The sequence below is a fragment of the Phasianus colchicus genome, chromosome 2, assembly GCF_987193195.1.
Source record: "Phasianus colchicus chromosome 2, bPhaCol1.hap1.1, whole genome shotgun sequence".
Taxonomy (NCBI): Eukaryota; Metazoa; Chordata; class Aves; order Galliformes; family Phasianidae; genus Phasianus; species Phasianus colchicus.
Window position 1 is genome coordinate 89,246,920 of NC_143437.1, and position 23,415 is coordinate 89,270,334.

The 23,415-nt window shown below is 36.3% G+C and overlaps 1 protein-coding gene across 1 annotated transcript in view; it reads left to right on the forward strand.

The window, feature by feature from the left end:
- Positions 1–23,415, forward strand: part of CSMD1 (CUB and Sushi multiple domains 1) — a 1,018,930-nt gene that overhangs the window by 315,499 nt on the left and 680,016 nt on the right. The window contains exon 3 of the mRNA XM_031611018.2: positions 15,338–15,450. Within this exon, the coding sequence (XP_031466878.1) occupies positions 15,338–15,450 (113 nt within the window). The remainder of the gene's footprint in view (positions 1–15,337; positions 15,451–23,415) is intronic.

Consider the following 23,415-nt stretch of genomic DNA (forward strand, 5'->3'; position numbering starts at 1 on the left):
ACTAATGCTTCACACTTATCTGGTACTTTATTTTGAGCTAGATTTATTTATGTTTTTCAATTATGATGGTACATGTTGGATCCCATCATTACATATTTAAAGAACTTTGGTAGAACTGAAAGGTCAATCAGTTGTGTTTTAGTTCCATGCTAACAGTATAGAGTTGTTCAGAAATATATCAAATGTAAAGGATGATATTTTAATACTTACAAGATTTTACTGGAAGTAACTATTACTGTCTAGTTTAATATCAGTATTTTAAAAACATATTCACCAATTATTCCTTTGAGCATCAGCATATGAGCTTTCCTGTGTTCCTCTCTTGATAAGACAGCTGCCAAAGAGATTTCTTTTTCAGTCTGTTATAGTAGCTTAGGTTAATGGTTTGTCCAAACTTGTCATTCTGATATGATATTCACCACGGCATTTTCAACTGCTATTTTAGTGCTAAATTAGCAGTTTTACTAGCATAGTGTTTACTCACAAAACATGTGTTTACTATGCGAATATTTCACAATACCAATATAATTAGGCTAAAATTGAAGATTAGTACCTCTCAGAAAAACAGGTGTGGAGGTGTTCAGGAGTGATGAACTGAGGAAATGGACCTAAAAAAGATCACTATAATTCAAGCAGGAAAAGCTGCTTCTGGGAGCTTATTGTATGAGAAATTAACTATATGAACAAAAGCTTAATGCTTGACTAGTATAATCTTGTGCAGTTATTCATATTATTTTCCCAAGAACAATTTCTGTTTGAATAGTAATACAGCACTGAAAAGTGATCAAATTCAGTATTTTTCAGGAATTTCTTTCCTATATTCAATTTTTCTTCTTTTAAATCCAGATTGTTTTTTCTCATTCTTTCACTGGGCACCTCTAAGAAGAATACATCCTTCTTCATTAAATCTGTCTCTCAAAATAAATAATATACTGCTCTAAATCATACTTTTGCCTCCATTTCTCCAACTTCCACATCCTCTGCCTAACATGAGGTGTCTTCATGCCCACAAGCATCTTAATGGCCTGTTTCTTTTTTCTTTTTTTTTTTTTTATTTTAAATTCCTTTTTATTAGTCTCTGGACATACTATTCATTTCAGATAATTTTATCTTTCTAAATTAGGTCAGCTTCCAATAGATTCAATGAAAGAAAAATGATTTACTTGATCTTAAGAGATGTCTGTGTACTTTTCAATTTCTTCTCTCCTTTTTAAAATTATTCTAATCCTTCTTCTTGTCTGGGCAACTTTGTCTACTTTTTCTTACTACTCCTACTATAACTTTCCTACTCCTACTCTACTCCTACTATAATTTTCCTACTCCTACTATTTTTTTTTTAAAGCTAGCATTAAACATTTTTTTAAGACTAATTCAAGAACATGGACTTGAATATACTACCAGTGGTCTCCCTCCTAACTCTTCCCCTTAATATAATCCAACCCCTAATAAATTCAGAGCTTCTCACTTCTGATTTTTTTTCTGTGTTCTAGATGATGGATTACACAGGACTCTTCCACTGAGAGGCCTTTTTCAATGGAAAGTGTACCGTTTTATCAACATTTTATAAGCACATAGTTAATTTGGTTGAACTGATAAAAGGAAATAGTTCACAAATTCAAGATTACTTTCTTCCTAAAATAAAGACTGCAGCTGCTACCATCTTTCAGGCATCACCTCATGAGATGTAGGGGAGTTAAATGTATCCATGTTTCTCTTCACTATTCGTCAAAGACTCAAAAGCCTTAATCAAATAATAGCATTCTACGTACACATGTTATTATCAAAGTAAAACAACTTTTTTTTTTTTTTTAATAAATTAAATCTGAGTACTTTCATAGAGCAAGAGAAATATACCCCAGTTGTACATATTCAGAAAGTTCTACTGTAAGTGGTCTCTTACCAGTCAAGATGCAGCAAACAAAGATTAAATGGAGTCATAAGAAATGGGACTGGAGTTAATCCAAAATAAATGTTCCCTGAGGATTTGTATTCCCATACCACTTGTTCTTGGTTTTAACGTGGTATTAAACAACAACAATAACAACAAAAAGCAAAATACAGAATAGATAATGATACACAAGTAAATGTGGATTATTTTAATAGGTGGTGATACATCATTAAATGATACATCCCAGATAAAATGACACAGGCTACATAAAAGCTTTCAATACTACAAAATATATGAAAATTAAAAGATGAAAGAGCTCTCATTCTGCAGTATTAGATAATAGTGTTCCATCAAAAAATCAGTGAAAGGTATGTTTTGTGTTTGGGAGCAGGTAGCAATGAGGCTGCGTTACAGATCTGTAGTGGATAAGGCAAAAGCAACTTCATTAGGTTGTTCAGTCCGTCAAGCTCTCTTATGCCACGATCAAACACAGGCTTCTAAGAAAGGGAAAAAACAGGTTAAAGAATGACAGATTGCAAGCACTAGCGTCTGCTAGTAAGGAATTTTAATTAAAAAGAGCACCAGACATAAGTGGTAGCTAACATAAGAATATAAAGAGGAGGGAAATGAAATATTTTCCTTGTAGTATGAAATAGGAATTGCAGAGAGGATGATAGCAAAAAAATCCAAAAGCATCCAAAAAAAAAAAAAAAAAAAAAAAAAAGTTTGTGGTATTTTTTTTTTTTAAGTGTATGAAAAAGTGTAAGGAAGTATATATCTAAAGAAGATGGAACAGAAAGCTCAAAAAGGTAATATGAAAGAGAAAAAATAAAATTGCTCTCTCTCTTTTGTCCGAATTCCTCTTGATTTGCCATTTTTGTTTTCATTTTCAACCCATTTTTAGGGTAATACTTCCTTAAGTATCCATGCCTTTCCTCTTCAAATTTTTCTGTCATGAATTTCCATTTGAAACTTATTGCACAGTTTTAAATTAGGACCCTCCTTTTTTTATTATGCTTATTATTTATATTATTATTATTATTTAGACTGCAAGGACAATAACAGCAGCTTTCACACTTAGTTTGTGTTCCACCTTCTTGACTGTCATCTGTCTTTTTATTCAGATTCAATTGTAGGGAGAATTGCCATTATTATTAGAATTTTCTCAGTTTCTTAGTTGCCTGTCTCTCATCCATCTCATTTATCAGTCCAGATAGCTTTATTTTTATTTTTTATTTTTTTGGTGAGTTTTATTTCAAAAAGGCACACTTTAATAATGAAGGTTAATCTATCTGGGTTTCTTTTATAGCTGTTGGGGAGAAATACATTGTTTTAGATGTTGAATGCAAGTAGAAACTGAATGCTTCAGAATGGTTTACTCCCTCATTTGCAGAATCTGGATCCTAAAATAGAAATCTAAAAATTTGCCACTTAATTCAGTAATCTCTCTTTAACAACTTCCATTATTACTTTTTCCTTGAGAAGTTGTAGGAGAAATATTGTCAGGTCAGTCAAATTCTCTTAGTGTTGACTAAGGATATGTAAGTTAATAAGGCTACTTGCTGTTTCCATAACATATGTCATTGTTTCCTATGGCTTCTTTCTTCTTCATCTCCTTTGAATATTATCTTCATTCACATTTTCTTTTCTTTTCTTTCTCAATTCCATAGATGGCCATCCTATTTTTCTGTTAATCTCAGTGGTTTTCCTGCTTTTTGTATTTTTTTTCTGTCATCCACTGCAGTGAATTGCAGTCATTGCTTCTCAGCTATTTCATACTTCTCTGTCCCTTTCCCTTCTCTATCCCTTTCCCTACTTGGGGAGATAGTTAATCCCAGTATTAACATCTTGTCAGAGGAATGGCCAAGTGCTACTGAAGCCAAAAGTATGCTTGTACCATAGGCATACAGAATCATTCACATTGCTTTGGCTTTAAAACCCTTCTCTGGCCACCTTAGTCATCAGAGACTTCACCAAAGACGTCTTATTCTACATTAAAATAACAACTTCAGTAAGCCAGAAGTATCTGAGAAAAATCTGAGATTTACTGATAGTTCTACATAAACACAAGCCAATGATTATAAAAATGTACCTATCAGTAAAGAAATCCTAAGCAGTGGATTTAACTTTAATTTAAAATCCTACTCAAATTAAGGAGAATAAGTAACAATAGGAGTCAAGTTCTGAGTTAAGACAGAAAGCATAAAACTGAAATTTCTCCTAAAACAATAATTACTTCAGTATTGACTTCAAAGAGACATCCTTGGTTTCCACAAAATCTTGTCTTGTGGATACTTATGGACAGACTGCAGGCTGCCTATAAAAATGGGTGCCAGAAACAAGCAGGTCACCTGTCAGTATCATCTTATTCTGGTGATATAAAATACTGTATTAAAGTTAAAAAAAAAAATTAAACTATTACCTGTGTTCAGATATTCAGGATCTTGCATAATCTAGACAAAAGTGGTAATGGCAGTTTTTAGCAGCTCTCACAAAACTGTCTGCAGGATATTACAAAATCAATACAATGTTATGAAATGTGGTAGCCTGACAGATTATGCAGTGCATCACCATTTTCCTGCAGAAATCTTATACACATTATATGCAGAGTTTGCCCAATGTTCATATTGCTTCAGCTAACTAGACACTGCCCATTGCTTGGGACTAATGTCTAAATATTATAATACAATTTTAAAAGAATGTTTGCAGAGATTAGAAATGTGAGCAACAAAGACATTGCATGCATCCTTTCCTTAGAAGAAATGAGAACATTTTAAACTACCAAAATATGACTCACCTAAACACAGTTGTTATGGCAAGTCATCCATGAGAAACAATTTGTTCCAAACTAAAAATGATATTACTATTGATAATGTCAGTGATGACCATAAGCCCTGAAATGATATATTACATATATAGGGATTAAAGGACAGGAGAACAAGATAGAATTTTCTAATAGGAGGAGTTCAACCATCAAATTATGCGTCTGAGGGCAAACCTCTGCTGAGGTGACTTAACATATAAGCACAGAAAATGATCAGAAAGAAAGAGATAAAATATCTCTCAGTAAGACATATTTCAAAACTTACTTTTGGGATGTGATATTTCAGGTTGAAGCTACCAAAAATTTTAAACTATTAAATTTTGTAAGAGATTTTTCTGTTTCTTAACTTCTGAATATATTGAAGAACAATTGATTAGAAGGTACACTGACAAGATGCCCATGTCAGATGTTCTTGTACGAGCAGTGCTACCCCCATTCCTTTTATGGTGTATTCATACTCTACATAAATAAGGCATTTGAAGTGAAGCACTGAACTACTCAAGCAACAACTTACTTTCTGGAAGATTTTGAATAATGTAAGTGATATACTGAAAGAAAATATGAGTTTATAATATTTGACACAATAAAAGAAGTTATCCCAAAGCACTCACATAATTACAGACATTTTGAGAACTGGCCATTATTCTGTACTAGTAGCAGCAGGCACTTCTGTAAGTGCCATTTGAAACTATCAAAACTACTTATCAGCAGAAGTCTTTTTAAAAAGTTAAATTTAGATAAAATGAATTTTATGACCCATGGAAATTCCCACTAGATTTCTTTCCTATAAAGGACAAACAAGCCAGGCAACAATTTTGACAGGAAGTGTTTGAGTATTAAGTGATGTATACTACACTGAAATTCTAGTAGGATGTGTAGAAATAATGGACTTCAAGGTTTGCTTAGAAAAAAAGAATGTCATAGCTCTCTTGGGAGTAAAACATGGGGGGAGAAAGTTAATATAGTGAGTTTTGTGCAGTCTAAAACTGTCAAAGCCTGACCCCTTTAAAATAGAGCTGTCAGAACAATTAATTTCAGAAAAAAAGAAAGTCATAATGAGGTGATAGCGAAAGAAAATTCTTTCCTCAGTTCTGAAATGGGATACGTTCTTTGAGTGAAAAGAGTCCTAGGGGCACACTTACAATACATATAATGTACAGTAACGCTTGGAGAAGATTCTTTACCCTGAAAATGTAAGTAGTTTGGAAAGACAGAGAAGGTGATGGAAAGCTCTCGTTTGATTGCTCTGAAAGCTTTTGATTTTGGAATTACTTCATTGGTGGTGCTTTCTGGAGTACAGATTTTTGTCGTTCAGCTCTTACAAACACTTCCTGTCAAATTCCAAACTATCTGGAGATATGTGTTTCACTGGCCAAAATAAGTTGTCTAAAACAGGACAGTAGCTAATTATTTGAACTTTCTATTGATCTCAAGTGAATATACTGGTGCTATAGCCCTAATTCTCTTTACAATTTACAAAGTGTATGTCTTCAAAAGGATCTTGTTAGGTTGTTATTTTCTCCTTATTTTCTAAATGGGAAAATGAGACATGGAAAGTTAAGACATACAATTCTGAATATTCTGGATCTGGTTAGTCTGCTGAGGATAGATCAATCTCTGTAACACATCAAGGCAGTATAGAGGTCAGCTTTACATTTTGTTTTAAAAAGAGAGAGAGAGAAAAAAAAATCATTTATTTAGGTTGTTTTTGTGTCACTTTTGCTTTCTCTTTTTTAAAAATTCGGATCAGCATTTGTGGAAACAAATGTCGTGGAAATTACTTCAGTCATTTGGGGAGTGAAGGGGAGGTGCTGATCTCTCTGGTGACAGCAACAGGATATGAGGAATAGCATGGAGCTGTCTAAGAGATGGATCAGATTGGATATCAGGAAAAGGTTCTGCACCAGAGGGCAGTGGGCATGGAACAGGCTGCCCAGAGCAGTTCACAGCCCCAAGCTGCTGGAGTACAAGGAGATTTTGGACAGTGCTCACAGACACTTGGCTTGAATTCTGGGTGCACCTGTGTGAGGCCAGGAGCTGGACTCAGTGGTCCCTGGAGTTCCTTGCAGATCAGTATATCCTATGATTCTACAGTAGGTATATTATTATATATTTTGAATGGATCTGAACAGTTAACTTGTGCAAAAGAGATAATGAAAATTTGCAAAACCATTACATATAAGTATTCAAAATTTTACTGTGTCACAAAGAACACATTTGAAGCTGTGTACATTCTCGGAATAAATTTCTAGGCATAAATCTTCTGTTTTATTTACAGAAGGAACATTGAACACTATCTAAACTGATTATCAAATACATTCATGTTTGGAAAGTATTGTATTTTTCTAGTTACCTCCTTCTTCCTTCAAAGGAAAAACATGCTATTTGTAATAAAATCTAATCTATTCAAATATTTGACACTGTATTTTATTTGCCTCAAGGTCTGTGCTAAAAGTGTGATACCAAAATGCTAGAAAAGGCTTTTTTTTTTTTTTTTTTTTTTTAAACTGGCAATACTACTGTAATCCAATTTGTAAAAACGTTAAAAGAAAGCTTCAGAAATTGATTTATTTCTCCCCTTAGGCTATTTTTGTGTGTTGCGTGGCTTCTAAACCACTTGTTATCATTCCATTTCCATTTTCTCTGGCTTCATTTCACCGATTTTTGTGGAGGTGCTCTGATACTGTAATAAAAGGTGAGCCTGTAAAGCCTAGGGAGTTGGAAATGGGGGTGATTTTTCAGTTATTAGTGGCTGGTCTGTGAAGAAAAAAAAAAGTGCTCTTCACAGACTTCTTCCTTTCCAAATTCCATTTAGCATAGAGCCATTTGTGTTCCTATGATATGGTTTTGAGCTGTGGGGTGATTTTATATTTTATTTATTTTTTCTTTCTTTTCAGATGAAAAGTTCTTTATATTTTTCATTTCCAAACCACTCACAAGTGGCAGCATGAATATAAACTACAGTACTATGAGTGATCTAGAGTGGATTCATAAAGCAAAGTTTCAGATAAATTACATCTTCAGTTACTCTGAAGTTGAATCAACTGTTGATTGCTGCAGTGTTGTTTCCAGTCTTATTTAGCTCTCTCTTTAAAGCCTTATGACTATGAAATACAAACTAGCTTCAGTACCGAGGCTGTATAAAATAGTGGGTCAGTATACCATTTTGTGGATTAATGCAACATATCTACCTTTAAGAACACTGAAGGTGACATCTGTGTGTGACAGTAGTCAGACAAAACTCATGAAAATATAAGCTAAACTTAGTAATGCAAACAGTTTCTACGATTATATTTTAAATTGTTTGACAAAGTGTGGATGGCGTAGAACAGAATGGCTTAGGTTGGAGGGGGCCTTACAGATCATCAAGTTCCAACCCCCAACTATAAACTACTACAAAAATGGTCTTATTGTTGTATTTTTATTACCAATTTCATCTGACTTTTTAGTGAGCTAAAACATGTAGGAGTATAGGTGATGGTCCAGAAGATATATTTCAGTCTATAAAAGATGTTTATGTGATTTGCTAAAATAGGATTTATTTGGAGCATAATTATTAATTAATTAATTAATTGGACAAAATAACATTCTTATTTACATGTGTAACTCCTACTGGGTGCATTTGGATTCATGTACCAGTACACTTCAAAGGTGTCTTTGGTCTAAATATCTATGTACTATTATGCAAATGTGTATTTTATATAGAATGTAATCCAAGACAGAAAATTTTTCTGCCTTTCATTGGAAAAAAGGTTTGCTGTTAAATTAAAAATGTTGTTAGCTGCTTGTAGCTGGGAGGCAGAAAAGCAGTCTGCTTATAGAATTGTTAACCCCGAACACCTGATCTTATGTAAAATGTTAGGTTCTTTTTTAAAGTACAGTCATTAGCTATATAGTGATTGAAGTAACTTCCCATTGTGCAAGACGTTAGCAGCATGGGAGAGTCATATCAGAACTTCCATGTGATCCCAGTTCTGTCCACAAAATGGTGGCCATTGCAACTTCCCAGGCCTCTCCCGGCAGCTGCCATCCTTGCCAGAGCCCTGAATCCCACCATGTTCTTGACACCTTCAGTTCCCTCACAGATTTGTGTTGGTTTGGAACTGGAAAATTCCTGTCACACTTTTCTGCTCCCATACTGCTAGCTGTAGTCGCAGGCTCTGCAAGTTCAGGATTTTCTGCAGTGGATGGAGGTGCTGCTGCAGTGACAGTTACTCATTATCTATCTTTTTTTCTTAACTTGTTGAAATTGTTAAACCTGCAGCTTCTTTCTGCTTCTAGCTAAACACTGTGAGTTTTGGTTAAGGGGACTTCCTTGGCCGTTATTGTATGAGCTTTTTGCTCCAGTTGCTTCCTTCTTCCACCTACTATGAGAATATTAATTTTGTGATCTTGCAATTAAAGTCTAGTCAAGCCAAACTCATAGGAAACATCAGGAGTCTCCACATTATCATGGAAAAAGTGCATGTGATCTTAGTTACGTGATAGGCTTGAATTAAAAGCTAGTTTTTGCCTGTTCAGAATTGAGACTGTAAATGTAAAATTTCTGGAGCAAGAGCAACAAGAAAAAGATAAGCCTTTTGTATACTGCATGTTGTTAAAACAAGCAAACAAACAAAAACAACTTTTATACAAGCTTGGACTAGTGCCCCACTAATGAAGTGTGCACACCTTAAACAAATCTAATTAGAAGGAATGAGAAATACCTGATTAATTATTAAAATGAGAAATTGATGGAACAGGTGGGGAGATCCTGTGGTGTAGTGAACTATAGGAGATAGTTGCTGGAAGAAGTCAATGGGTTTCTATTATTAATTTTTTTATGGAAAGTGTGAGTAGGATGTTGGGAGCTAGAAGAGTAGCAGCATAAGATCTTTGCTGTAGGCCTGGTATGTGTGAGGAGTTGATAATGTAGGAGTCTGTATTTGTGGAGAATAATACAGGAAAAGATTTGACACTGCTGAAGAAAGGAAAGAGATAAGGGACTTTTATTGTTGTTAGGAAAGTAAGCTGTTCAGCACTCATCAATGCAAAGAGTTATTGCTGGGTATTTTCGTTATACTGGAGAGGTAGAAAGCAAAGGTTAATTCTTTTGTGGAGGACTGATCCGGGGCTCTATCAGCTATGGCGTTTCCTCTATGTTTTTTAAGGGAATGAGTCAAGGTTAACTTACATTTAGGAGAAATCACCAAATTTGTGCTTCTGGATGAAAAACCTGACCTTAGGCCATTTGCTTTATGTCTTCCTTCTTTCTGTGACATGATTTAAAGAAAAATGTTGTGGAGGGGAGTAGTGGGACGTAACCACTAACCCCGCTTTTCTGTTATAGGAAGTCATTTAGAAAATAGAGATCCTGTACTAATTTTATAGTATTTTCTTGTGCCTTTATATATGAGATGATATTTCACTTTTTGCTTGTAACAGAATTGATGTAAATTATTAAAATAAGTCTTCTCTGGTTTTGTATGTGGCAAGTTACAGCCTAGTTTGATGAAATAGGTTTGTGTCTTGGTTTTACATACTCTTAAGTGCCTTCACCTATGGTAAGTCTTCTCAATGCTGGTAGCCAGTACAGACAGTACAGACAGTACAGACAGGAGCTCACCCCAGGGATGCCATTGGATGATGATGAACAAAATGAGGGGAAATCTATATATATATGCTTTAAGAGTGTGTCCTTCTGATTTCTTCAGGGGCTGTTTAATGAAACTGGGAGGTAATAGCATGACCCTCAGGAACAACTGTGGACAACTTTCTTTTTATTTATTTATTTATTTATTTATTTTTAAAGAAGAGTTAAAATAAAAAAGCCAACAGAAAACTTTTTATTACTATTATTGCTGACTGAGCTTTACTGCAGAATAGCAAAGTTAAAGCCATGAACAAGGGAGATGAAATTTCTCTAGGATTTGGGAAATAATACTGCATATGTTTGTTTCTTTGTTGGTGGACATCATTTGCTTGAGTATAAACTTGCACATAAGATCATATACTCATATACTCTAATTTTGATCTACACAATTTCACCATAAAATATAGTATCTATTATTGAGAAGTGATCTTGTTTACCTATGATCTGCTTTCAACTCTGAACTCTATGCAAAGATGTTGGGTATGGAGAAGACTGAAGTGATAGGACTACATGCTCAAACAAAGCTGCATGCTTTATTCTTAGCTATTTGTTCTCTAGGATACTTTTAGTTGGCTAGTATCAATTTTTTTTTATTTTTTTTTTGGAAGTTAACAAAAGTTGTAACTGGCTGAGCTTTAAAATAATACCTCTGACTCTACACTCAGTTTGTGGAAGGATCTTCAGGGATCATAAACGTTACCCTTCCTAAAAGGTCGTATTATGGATACATATCTTATAACTGTGTTTGTAATGTTGTAGCTTTTGTAGAGGTTCCAAAGTGTCTGACAGAACTTGGCAAAGAAAGTGGGAAACATGGCTGCTCCTCTGCAGAACCCCACCGCACCTGGAAGTGATGAGGACTTTGTTTTTTTTTTTTTTTTTTTTTCTTTAAAGAAGTTACAGAACATTAAGCATGCAGTTTGCTTCAGGATAGGCTGAGAATGCAATTGCATGCATGTTCCTACAGTATGATGGGTTTTTTTGTTTGTTTGTTTGTTTTTGAAGGACAGTACAAGATAGCAAGACAGCTGTTTTCTGTGGTAAGACTTTAGTTACCTTTGTCTCTTAAATTACTGCATTAGCTTCTCTTCTGCCTAAGTTCAAGCAGTTTAAACTGATTCAGGCTAGTAATTACTAAAATTACAAGGATAACATATTAAAAATTTGGCTTTAGAATGCATAAAATTGAAGTGCACTTGAAGAGATGATGTGAGCAGAGAATGCTACAAAAGTATTGAGTGAGGGTGCTGGCAGCCACAGTTGCAGGGGAGGAGGAATCAGGGTAGCTGGCTGCAACAGCCTTTCCTCAGGGCACAGTTGGGCTCAGCAGCCAGGATGACAGTGCCTCTGCAAAACAGGCTTTAGAGAGGGTAGAAATGCTGCAGAGCTCAGTGTGAGATGGAGAGAAGCATGAGAAGCAACCCTGTGAAGGTCAAGGTGAGAGAAGGAGTGCAGAGGAGGTTCTCCTGAGAGCCAAGATTCCTCTGCAGCCTGTGGAGGAGGCTATGCAAGAACAGATAGGTCTCCATGAGCTGCACCAAAGCAGGTGGGTAATCCCTGGAGGAACTGCAGCCTGTTGAGAACCTATGTAGACCAAGGAAAAAGTGAGAGGGAAGGTGTGAGAGAGGAGCTGGTCTAGGAGCTGGCCAAGGCCAACACACCACAAAAATATTGAGTTATATACACAATAAATACCTGAGATCCAATATTTGTATCTTGATTGCTTTTTTTTCTGGCCCCTAATAGAATATGTATACTACTGACTTTGTGATGTTGGATACCTAAAATGTGGAGTTTTTCTTACTTTTTCTTTCTTACTGTAGTTCTTGGATAATTTCCAGTTAAGCCATATGTGATATAGCATCTTTTAAATATATTTTGGTGTGTTTTATTTAGTACTTGACTTCTGTAACGTAGCAAGGAATTTCTAGAGAGCTGCAATAAGGGTGCTGTTTGATTTGCTTCACTTGCTATCAGAACCATTTTTGAGTTAGTGTCTCCCTGTACCTTTGTGTTTCTGTGTGGCATGGAAAGTTTGAGCTTATGGTTGTCTTCAGTAAAAGTTTAGGAATAGTGTGTAAATCCTGAAAAGTTATGATAGTGATGCCAGGCAGGTCTTTATTGTTTCATGTAACACTTACTGACCTCCATATATTTCCAGTAGGGAGCTGAAGACAGCAGTAAGTTTTACCCTTAGCTGCTGTCTGTTAAGGGCTCAACGACCATTCCCTCATCTGCTCTTTGTATGTACATTATGTGCTCCAGGCCCCTCAGCACCTTGGTAGCCTTGCAGTGCACTTGCTGCAGCCTGTTAATGCCTGTTTTGTACCAGAGAGTCCCCAGATGTTGCCTCACAAGTGGAGATGTGAGCAGAGCCAGATGGATCTGCTGGGTATGCTGTTGCTGTATCTTATATATGTATGTATGTAGTCCGTAATAGAAATGTCTGAATGACAAGATCTGTGAAATGATACTGCAGAAAGAAATGCTTGTTTCTCAGTTGAAGTCTGACTTCAGTACTGGTGTTTTGTTGGGTTTTCTATTATAGGTTCTGTTTCTTCTTTATGGACCAGCCAACTATAGTCCATTTATGGTTAAAAAGTATTTTAGTGTGTGCTTTGTGCAGATTCATGTTATTAAAAGCTAAGGAAATGGCAGTATTTTAAAGTATTGCCATATGTTCAGTATGAAGCAGTACAAGTTTATCAAACGGCAGTTTTATTAGTGGGACTTTCTTAACACAGACCTATCTGCTTTGAACCGCTCCCATTCTGGATGCAGTGAAAGCCTTGATATTAATTGCCAAAGTATATTTCCAGAGTAAAGGAACATTTGAGGGTGTGTGATTTCTTCTGCATGATAAAATGAATGTGCAAAACAAGTAATGATTCATCAACTATAATTACCTAGCGAAAAATATTAGTAAGGGGAGAAAAAAGACTTGATAGGTTAACACTGTTTTCTGTATGGAATTTACTTTGAAGCCTATGAATAATGCTCAAAATTTTAATCTATCTCGTTTTTCTCTCAATTTCTTGGCATTTAATGTCACATAATTTATTTGTATACGATGATAAAGGCTTTCAGAAATATTCTGGACAGCAAGAGTACTGTAGAGGCACTCACATAACCTGTTGAACAACAGAAACACAGAATTCTTCTATTTGAGATTTTCCTGTAATTTTTCTAGGATTGCAGTAACAATACATATGTTGAAAAAAACATATTTACAATCAATGTATTATTTCCTTCAAGTTTACTACATACCTACCTATTCCTAGGTCTGTAAGAAGTTTAGGTGTGGTGATTAAAGTTGTGAATAAACATATTTATCTTCCTTTAATGTAAATTTCAATGTCAATTAGATGAAAAGATAGTCTGGTATTTCAAAGGGGATACTACAGAAGCTATTTTTGTTAATGAGCTTGTAAAGACTCCACATTATAGGAGTGATGCTTATTACCATAATAGAATCAAAACAGGAAGTCCTAGAAACAACAGCTCAATTGGGGTCATATATAGATAGAATCATAGGATTGCTGAGGTTGGAAAAGACTCCCCAGTTCATCCATTTCGGCCATCCATCTACCACCAATATTTCTCCTCTAAACCATGTCCCTTAGTACAACATCTAAACATTTCTTGAACACAGTGACTTAAACACCTACCTGAGCAGCCTGTTCCTGTATGTAACTACTCTTGTAGAGAAGTTTTTCCTAATATCCAACCTGAATCACCCCTGGCACAATTGGAGATTATTCCCTTATTGCTAGTTAGGCAGAAGAGGAAGCTGACACCCACCTCACCACAACCTCCTTTCATATAGTTGTAGAGAGCAATAAGGTCTTCCTGAGTCTTTTTTTTTTTTTCTTTTTTTTTTTCCCTGCAGGCTAAACAATCCTAGTTCGCTCAGCTGCTCCTCCTAAGACTTGTGCTCCAGATCCCTTACTACTTTGTTGTCATTATGAATCAAAACCTTATCAAGTGGAGCAAATACTGACCAGTAATGACGTAGCTAAATAGTGTAGTTCTGCATTTATGTAATAATTTCTTTTTGAGTGACTTCTCCCCCCCCGTTCCTTGCTTACAAGTTGTGAAGCATTGAAGCTCAGTTATATCTTTCTGTGTTTCAACATGGTTTGTCTTCCTTCCCCCGCAGTAGATAAGAGTTTCCTAAAACAGAGCACTTTGAAACCCTTCTCAAAGAAAGAGAAAACATGCATGTAAGATCAGAAAGTACATATCCTAAATTAATAATGAACTGTCATAACTGTACATTACAGATGTAGGACAGTAGTGATCACCACTATTATTTATTAAATAGAACAAGAAGAATGTTTCTCTAAAAACTGTAACATCTAGATAGATAGTGAAGGTGACAGAACATACAGAAGCCTGAACGTAAGATGTGGTAAGCTGCATGGTAGTTCTGCAGTTTTGGGTTTGAGAAAAAAGTTGTATTGGTTAGGTCCAGAATTGGAGTAAACGAGGTGGAAAGAAATAGGAATAATAAGTTGACAAGTACACAGAAGGTGAAAAGATTAGAGCAAGCTGTTAATTAGCGCATGGGAGACAATGTTTAAAAAGGAATAAGTTGCAAAAAGCTTTCCTGACTTATGTTGATTTGACTATATTCCTTCATCTGTATTTATTAAAGCTCTTCTCTCTTACTCTGATCTCTGACTCATTCAAGTCACTGTTTGTTTTCCAAAACTCAAAATTGGAAAGACAAGGCAGCAGCTGAGTGGTATAATTCAGGCGTGGATTTTCGTCTTGGATGTTTTCACATGTGAGAGTTAAAGGTGGTCTGAAATAAGGCGAGGCTGTGAAATTATTAATTATTCAAATTAAAATATATCAAAGTTTTATTTAATTATTTGTTTCCTTTTCTGGAGGAGTAAGGTATAAGGCTAACTATGTCTATTGGTGAGAGGAGAGCTTTAATTTATTTATTTTAAAGGTTTTAATTATTTGTACCTCTTTTATTGCACAGGTTATCTGGATTTCAGCTTCCATCATCTATAGTGAGCACAGGTTCTATCCTTACCCTCTGTTTCACCACAGACTTTGCTGTCAGTGCTCAAGGTTTCAAAGCTATCTATGAAGGTAAGAACAATTTTCTTATTTGGTCTTTTACTTGGAATACATTTTACATGCTGAAACGTTTCCATTTTCATTGTTTAGGGTTTGAATCATCATTGACAATTGCATAACCTTTTTTCTGGCATATTTAAATGCTACTACATCGTGGACAAAGTCTTCATTTTGACATTTAATTCAATCTAACTAATACTTTAATTTCAGCTGGGATTTTTAATCAAATTTGTCAGGTTTCTAAAGCTGGATTAGGAAATGCTTACATTTAAATGGGTTTCTTGTTATTTCTTGAATTTCTTTTGACAGCTTCTTTAGGCAGTGCCTGACTAGAGGGATGATAAAAAGGGAAAAAGAGAAGGATGTTAACTGGTCTTGAAAATCAATAGATAATCTTCTAGTGGTGAAAACTTGTATATGTACGTATGTTATACTCTGTGTATTCTTTTCCTTTATTCCCCAAAACCAAAGCAATTCAAAGCCAGTTCTGTGGAAGATACTAGAGTACAGTGATGCCTGCACAGTTCTGGGACAAAAAATAAGTCCAAGCATTTCATATCTTCTAGTGTTAACCAAGAGTTAAGCTCATAAAATTGGACTGGATCAGTTTTTGTAATGTGGTGACTTGTACATAAAGTTTTGAGATCTGCAAACTTTGGGAAAGTGATCAAATACAGTGGTATTAAGTCAGTTGCTTATGCTTGGGTAGCGAGGATGGTTTGAGTGTAACTTCAGAATTGTATTTAAACTATTGTGTAAGCGTTAGCTTGGTTGTTTGTGCTTAATTTTCTGTACTTTTTCCTATTGGGATTGGTTGCTTACCAGTTTGTCTTTCCCTGGTATTTCTTCCCCTTTTGCTTATTCCTCTAAAGCTTTGTCAGCTGAATAGCAAGAATTTCTCTATCTTTTTTTGTTTGTTTGCTTTAAGTTTGGATGAGGACTGTGATGAAAGGCTAGGAAAGTTTAATATTTTTCAAGTTTTATTAGGTAAGTTGAGAAGGAACATGGGTCACCAGCAACTGCTACCTCAGTCTGAAGTTGCTTTCTACATAGATGTGTCTTTCTCTTCTAGCAGATGCATATGGTAATATACTTCATCCTTCTATGCAAGCTAAGCAGTTGGTTTTTTCATATGGAAAAAGATGGTGAAGAATGCTAAAGGATGTCTCAACTGTCATCTTGGGAGCACATGCACAGAGCCACAGGCTGTAATATAATGACACTTCCTGCTGGCCTACTTTCTTGTAAAAACCACAGCAGGAAGATCTGTAATTAACGGCGACAGATAGCACCACTCTCTGGTTAAACAACATTGCCTCCTTTGAGGTTTAATGCTGTAAATCTGGTGTTGTCCACAAGCTTTAAATTGTCTTCAGAATATGACAACCAACTCCCAAAAGTTTGGTGGATGTCATTTGACAGAGAGCATTGTAGTTTATGGACAGGCAGAGGGAGTGGGTTGCTCGGGAAGGATTTGCAGTAGTGGGGTGTTAGGAGTTCATTTTCTGAAAATTGGGAGTGATTTCTTTATCAAACTCATAACTACTATAAGGGACAATAGACTCACCGAAAATGTATAGTTCTAAAAAATCCATTAACTCTCCCTGACTACTCTTTTTATTTTTATTTTTTGCTACTATGCCATATGTAATTTTGTAAGTAGGTAGGTGATCGGTCTCTCTGAGACAGCTGAATACAACCCAGATGTTAATAGTCACTGCAGATCTTAATAGCTGCTCTGCTGGCTACCAATCCCTAAGCTAGTTTGCTTTTAGTAAAAGTGTCTAGTTGTCCCTGGTGTTAGCCTGCTCTTTATTCTTCTCTGGAGTAAATGAATTACTGCTCAGTTGGAAGCATTGGGAGGGTTGAAGTGCCACTGATTGTTGCCATTTAAGATTTTGGGACACCATGGTTGTAACAATTTGAGAAATGCAGCTTTAAACATCTTATTTGGAGGGAAGCTTTAACAGCATGTCAGCTGGCAGAGGCAGCATGTTTAAAAAAAATATGTATATTTATAATGATACCTAAGGGAGTGATTTTTTTTTTTTTTGTAACTGATTTTTGGATGGAAGGTGGAAGTGTACAACATTCAAAAGTAATTATTGAAACAGGGAAATGCCCTTGTGTCCCTGTGTAAAGGCAGGCAAAGGAAACCTCCTGGTGTTGTACCACTTGTCTTACAGTAGTGGATGAAGCAGGTCTGAAAAATCCAAACTAATTAATTTGCATAAACTTCATACACTCTGGGAGTCTGCAGAAGTGATTTGTTTTGTTTTTTTAAACACTTTTGATAGATCACTCTTTCACACGCATAAGAAGACTTCATCTTATTAGGATTGCTATCTTCATACATTCAAAAAATGTAACTGATAAGTGTCTTCAAAGTTGGCTGTGCTATTGAAAGTCAGTACTTCTAATGTGATCATGTTGGTGGCTTGACAGCAGTCCTTCCTGACAAACAGGAAGGATTCTCTGCTATGCTGAGCTTATGCTTTTCAGAGCAGAGGCAGTACTGTTGGGAGGCTTCTCCCTTACTTTCTGAAAGATGCTCTTTTGAACTTACACCATAGTGACTGAGGTTAGGGCACTGAACTAGGAAAGAAGGTACGTGAATCACCTTTCAACAGCCTCTGAGGAAATACGCCAGCACCCACTGCGGGGAGATAGCACCGTATGCCATTGCCTGAGCTGAGATTCAATTTTGTGTTCTAGTGAATATATTCCCAATTCCCTGCTTCCTGTGTAGAAATTAAATACTTGAGTCCTTTGTGTTTTTGCAATATGTAAAAACAATGAAGCTAGTGAAATCACATACTAGTACCCTGAGCACTTGAACGTTATTTGAACCTATCTAACGCTGCCTGCTGTCATCCATATGCCACATGAATATTTATACTTAACGAAACCTGATTTTGCAGCAGTACTCCAGCAAGAGCCATCTATTAGTGTTAACAAGACACTGATGTAGCTAGGCAGTTGCCTGGATCGTAGACTGAAATGTAGGTTTCTTTACTGTATCGTTACTTCATCAGGTTTATAGATCTGCTTATAAGAGACTACTGTTTTTAACTACAACGTTGATAATACTGCAGTCTTCTTCAGTGCAGATGGGAGCTTGAATTATTCTTATTTTCTGACAACTTTTATCCATGGGATTTTGAGACATATCACCATCAAAATATTTATACATTTCAGAAGTAATAAGTGCAGTTCAACTTAATCAGCTGAACAATTTATTGACCATTATTGTCACTTATGGGTAATAATTAAATCTAAGTCTAAAGATTTGGGAATTGAATTCTGTTTCTGTAATGTATTGTTTTATTGACGATGCCTTACATTGTAAGAACATTATATTTAGCCCTAAGTGGGGAAAGGGAAAAACAGTAATATACTTGCAACTGGTGCAATTTTATTTAATTCCCTGTAAAAATCAATTTATTTCCTGTTTCTTGACTGGAAATAACAAACTTTTTTTTTTTTTTTTTTTTTTTTTTTTTTTTTTAAGATGCTTTGAGTGCAATAAATTTCAGCACAGTTTTATTGTTGTAGTACCTTTCTCTGAAAAATTCAATAGTATTCCTCCCGTAAAGAACACTTGTGTGTGGTTGGAAATAAAACAACAACAGCAAAATATCCTCTTTGAAATGAGGGCAGTATCTGAAATGTGTTGCACATGTGTGCTTTAAATAATGCATGGTAAAATGGTTATATGATCTCTCTTATACCAAAGTATTTTCTGCCATGTATTTGCTCAGGGAATGCAGCTGTTAAGAACACAGCATTCTGAAAGTTGGAAAACTTAATTCTTGGTATGCTTATAAGAGACTACTGTTTTTAACTACAACATTGATAATATGCAGTCTTCCTCAGTGCAGATGTTAGTCCTGTTCCAACAGCTCCACGTGCTGGGGGCCCCAGGCCTGGACACAGTAGTCCAGTGGGGCCTCTGGAGGGCAGAGCAGAGGGAAGCAGTGGCCTCTGTCTCCCTGCTGGCCATCTCTTTTTTGACACAGCCCAGGATACCACTGACCTTCCAGGATATTCTGCCTTCTGCTACTAAACTCTAGATTGTCCTTAGCAATCATTGGCTCATTTTTAGACTACCTTGATTTTGGTTGTTGCTGCTGTTGTTTTTGTTTTTAAACAGATTTTATAAGATGTATATGTAGAGTTTGTGGACAGTGTTCAAGTCTGTTATAACTGGTTTGTTTAATGTGTGCTAGTACCTTTCCTTTGACCTCTGTTCTACAGTAGCAGTTTTTCTTTGCTCAAGAAGGAACTCTTGCATTTCCCTCTGTCTTACCTGCCATTAGGGTATTCTGCTTTTTTTTCTTTCAGTCTTTGAATTTTTGAAGCTTTCTGCTCAGATGCAGCATTAACATTTATACTGGTAGTCACGTCTTCCTGCCTTGTGGATCTTCCCTGAAGCTTTTTAAATTCTTTTCAGCATCAGCAGTAGAATATGGTGATACACTTCCACAGTGAATTCTTTGAAGAATTTTTTTTCCTCTTGCTTCTTGTCCCCAGATGTTTGTCACTTGGTGTGCTTTTTATATTAATTATTTTGAGTGAATATTCTAAACTACTTTTTAAAAAGTGAAACTTTTCCTCACCCAGGTTGGAGACAATAGCCTCTTGTAATGACACTGAGTTCAGATAGTTATCTTGACACTGTGGTTTCCCCATCAGCAAGGACGCAGTCAAAATATCAGGCCTCAGGGCTTAAGCTAACATTCCTCCTTCACTCAGCTTCTCCAATAGGAGTCTATGATTCTACGATTCTATTCTATGGTTCGGTTGTTTGCTTTTCCTCAAGTACCCAAATATCTTTAGAGCCCTTTTCATTGAATCATAGAATGGCCCGGGTTGAAAAGGACCTCAAAGATCATCTAGTTTCAACCCCCCTGCTATGTGCAGGGTTGCCAACCACTAGACCAGGCTGCCCAGAGCCACATCCAGCCTGGCTTTGAATGCCTCCAGAGATGGGGCATCCACAAACCTCCTTGGGCAACCTATTTCACTGCGTTACGACCCTCTGTGTGAAAAACTTCCTCCTAATATCTAACCTAAACCTCCTGTCTCAGTTTAAGACCATTCCCCCTTGTCCTATTACTATCAACCCATGTAAACAGCTGTTCCCCCTCCTGCTTATACAGTCTCTTCAAGTACAGGGTCTCCCTGGAGCCTTCTCTTCTCTAAACTAAACAATCTCAGTTCCCTCAACCTTTCCTCATGCTTTGGTCCTCTGATCATTTTAGTGTCCATCCTCTGGACTCGTTCCAAGAGCTTCATGTCTTCCTTGTACTGGAGGCCCCAGACCTGGACACAGTACTCCAGATGGAGCCTCACAAGAGCTGAGTAGAAGGAGACAATCATTTCCCTCTCCCTGCTGGCCAACCCTTTTTTAATGCAGCCCAGAATGCAGTTGGCCTTCCAGGCTGCAAGCGCGCACTGCTGGCTTCTCGTCCACCAGGACCCCCAAGTCCTTCTCTGCAGGGCTCCTCTCAAGGAGATCTTCCCCCAGTTTGTATAAATACCTGAGATTGCCCCCAACCCAAGTGCAACACCCTGCACTTGACCTTGTTCAACCTCATTAGGTTCACATGGACCCACTTCTCCAGCCTGTCCAGGTCCCTTTGGGTGGCTTCCTTTCCTCCTACTGTGTTGGCTGCACAGCTCAGCTTGGTGTCATCTACAAAGTTGCTGAGGGTGGACTCAATTCCATCGCCTGTGTCATTGATGAAGATGTTGAAGAGCACTGGTCCCAAGACTGAGCCTTCTGGGGGCATCACTCGTGACTGGCATCCACCCTGACACAGAACCATTGATCACAGCCCTTTGGCTGTGTCCAGCCAACCAGTTCTTAATCCATTGAACAGTTCATCCTTCAAATCCATACCTCTCCAGTTTAGAGAGAAGGATGTGGTGAGGGACCACGTCAAAGGCTTTGCAGCAGTCCAGGTAGATGACATCCGTTGTCCTTCCCCTGTCCACTGATGCTGTCCTTCCATTTAAGAGTGACTTAGTGTAACTCATTTTCACAGGGCTGCTAAACAACAGGGTTTTCCTGCTTAACTGCCTATAAGTCTGTGTTAATAGCTGTAGAGTTTTTGAAACAAACTATCCTGCCTTGGTAAGAGTGGTCACTACTCCCTGGGAATGATCATGTTCAGGACATGCTCCTTTATAGTGCCTCAATAACATGAGGCAAAAATCTCATACTGAGAGTTAATTTGGCAGGACAATTGACAAGACAACCAACTTTTATACAATGTAGGTACATAACTATCCTTTATATGATTGAATAAGTTCTACTTGAACTGACGGAAAATAAAATGAAACTTTGTAGAACTTGCTATCAATCAACCAATGATTTTTTTTTTTTTTTTTTTTTTTTTTTTAATCCTAAAGGAAAGAAGAATTCTGTAGGAAGTTTGCCTGCTATGTTATTCCACTATTGAGCTATGCCCTCTGTATTATGCTTTCCAGCTTGAGTAGCTCAATTGCTAATGTAAAGACAGCCTTTGTGTTTTTATTAGCTATTGAAAAGGGGATTACATGATTTAAGATGGTTTGGGAACTGTATTTTGACTACCTCTGATTCTGGAAGAAGAGATTATTTTGTGCCTTCTAGTGACTTATTGATCCTTATAAAAAATTACTGTTGATTGTTTCTTATGCAAAAGGCAGTAGCAAACCTGGTGTTGATGGTTATTATTTAGTGAGGTAAGCCTCCCTCCCCAAAACTTGTTCTCCTATTTGGGATCACAAGCGCAATAGCAAAATGATTTCAGAAAGAGCAGTGGGCTTATTAGAGCAACTGATCACTGAGCAATAATGTCAAAACTCCCATAATTCTGAAATAGTGTTGGATTTTATTTTTTAATTCAGCCAAATAAGTAATGTATAGAATTTTCTCAAAGTACTTTTCTAAAACAACTCATGCAGCATGACTCAACATAACTGGCATTTTTCCTTTTTCCATTTTACAGCCAAATAAGATTTGGGGGAATAATTTTTCATGTTCATAGCCTTATAATTTGACTAGAGATAAGATTTCAGTTACGCAGCCTGTATCTCAGTCCAATCCTTACCTCAGATTTCTTGTAAACAGTGACTTCTACCAACTACCAAGATGTCAATATTAAGAAAGGGTGCTGGTTACATAAAGTGCCTATATTCTGTTCATGTTTAATTTTTCCTGAAATTTACAATATTTACATTATTTGTCAAGAAAGTTTTTTGTTTCTTTGACTTCTACAAAGTAGGAAAAATTGAGCTGGGAATTTCTCTCTCAGAAAATAAGTATGTTCTCAGCCATAGTTATCTGATTTCTAGTTTGTAGTAGAGCCTCTTTTTGAGCTTATTTTTCTTCATTATATAAACTGAACTTTTAATTCTGGATGCAATTTCTGACATAAAAAAAAAAAAAAAAAAAAAAAAAAACAAAACACAACGCTGCATGCTATAAGAGTTACTTTTGCTGACCACTTTGTACTTTATACTTCATCTACAGCCCTACTTGATGTGGCAAAGATGGCTTATGGCTTTTGTCTTGTCTTGTTTAGAAAAATAAAAAAATAGTTTCATCTGGAAACACTGCCTGCAAATTTTTATTCCTTTTAAACTGACAATGTTTAGACTTTTGCAGAGTGAAATCATTATTTTCAAAATAAAACCTTTGGGTTGGGAGGCCAGAAAATAAAACCTTGGCTTTGTTACCTTATGGAAGTCAGCAGCCATTATCCTGATTAATTAAATGTAGCATAATCTATTACTGCAGATGATAGTTATATAAATACAGCTACACACCTTGTTTTTCATCTTCTGTTGTATAGCTTTAAACTATTAATAATTGTACTTTAAATTACTTTGTTATTTATATTCTTCTCATTGAGGGCTGCATTTGCATAACCTTTCATGTTTTCCTTCTGTAACTGGAATAATAAAGCACATAGCTAAAACTTTTCA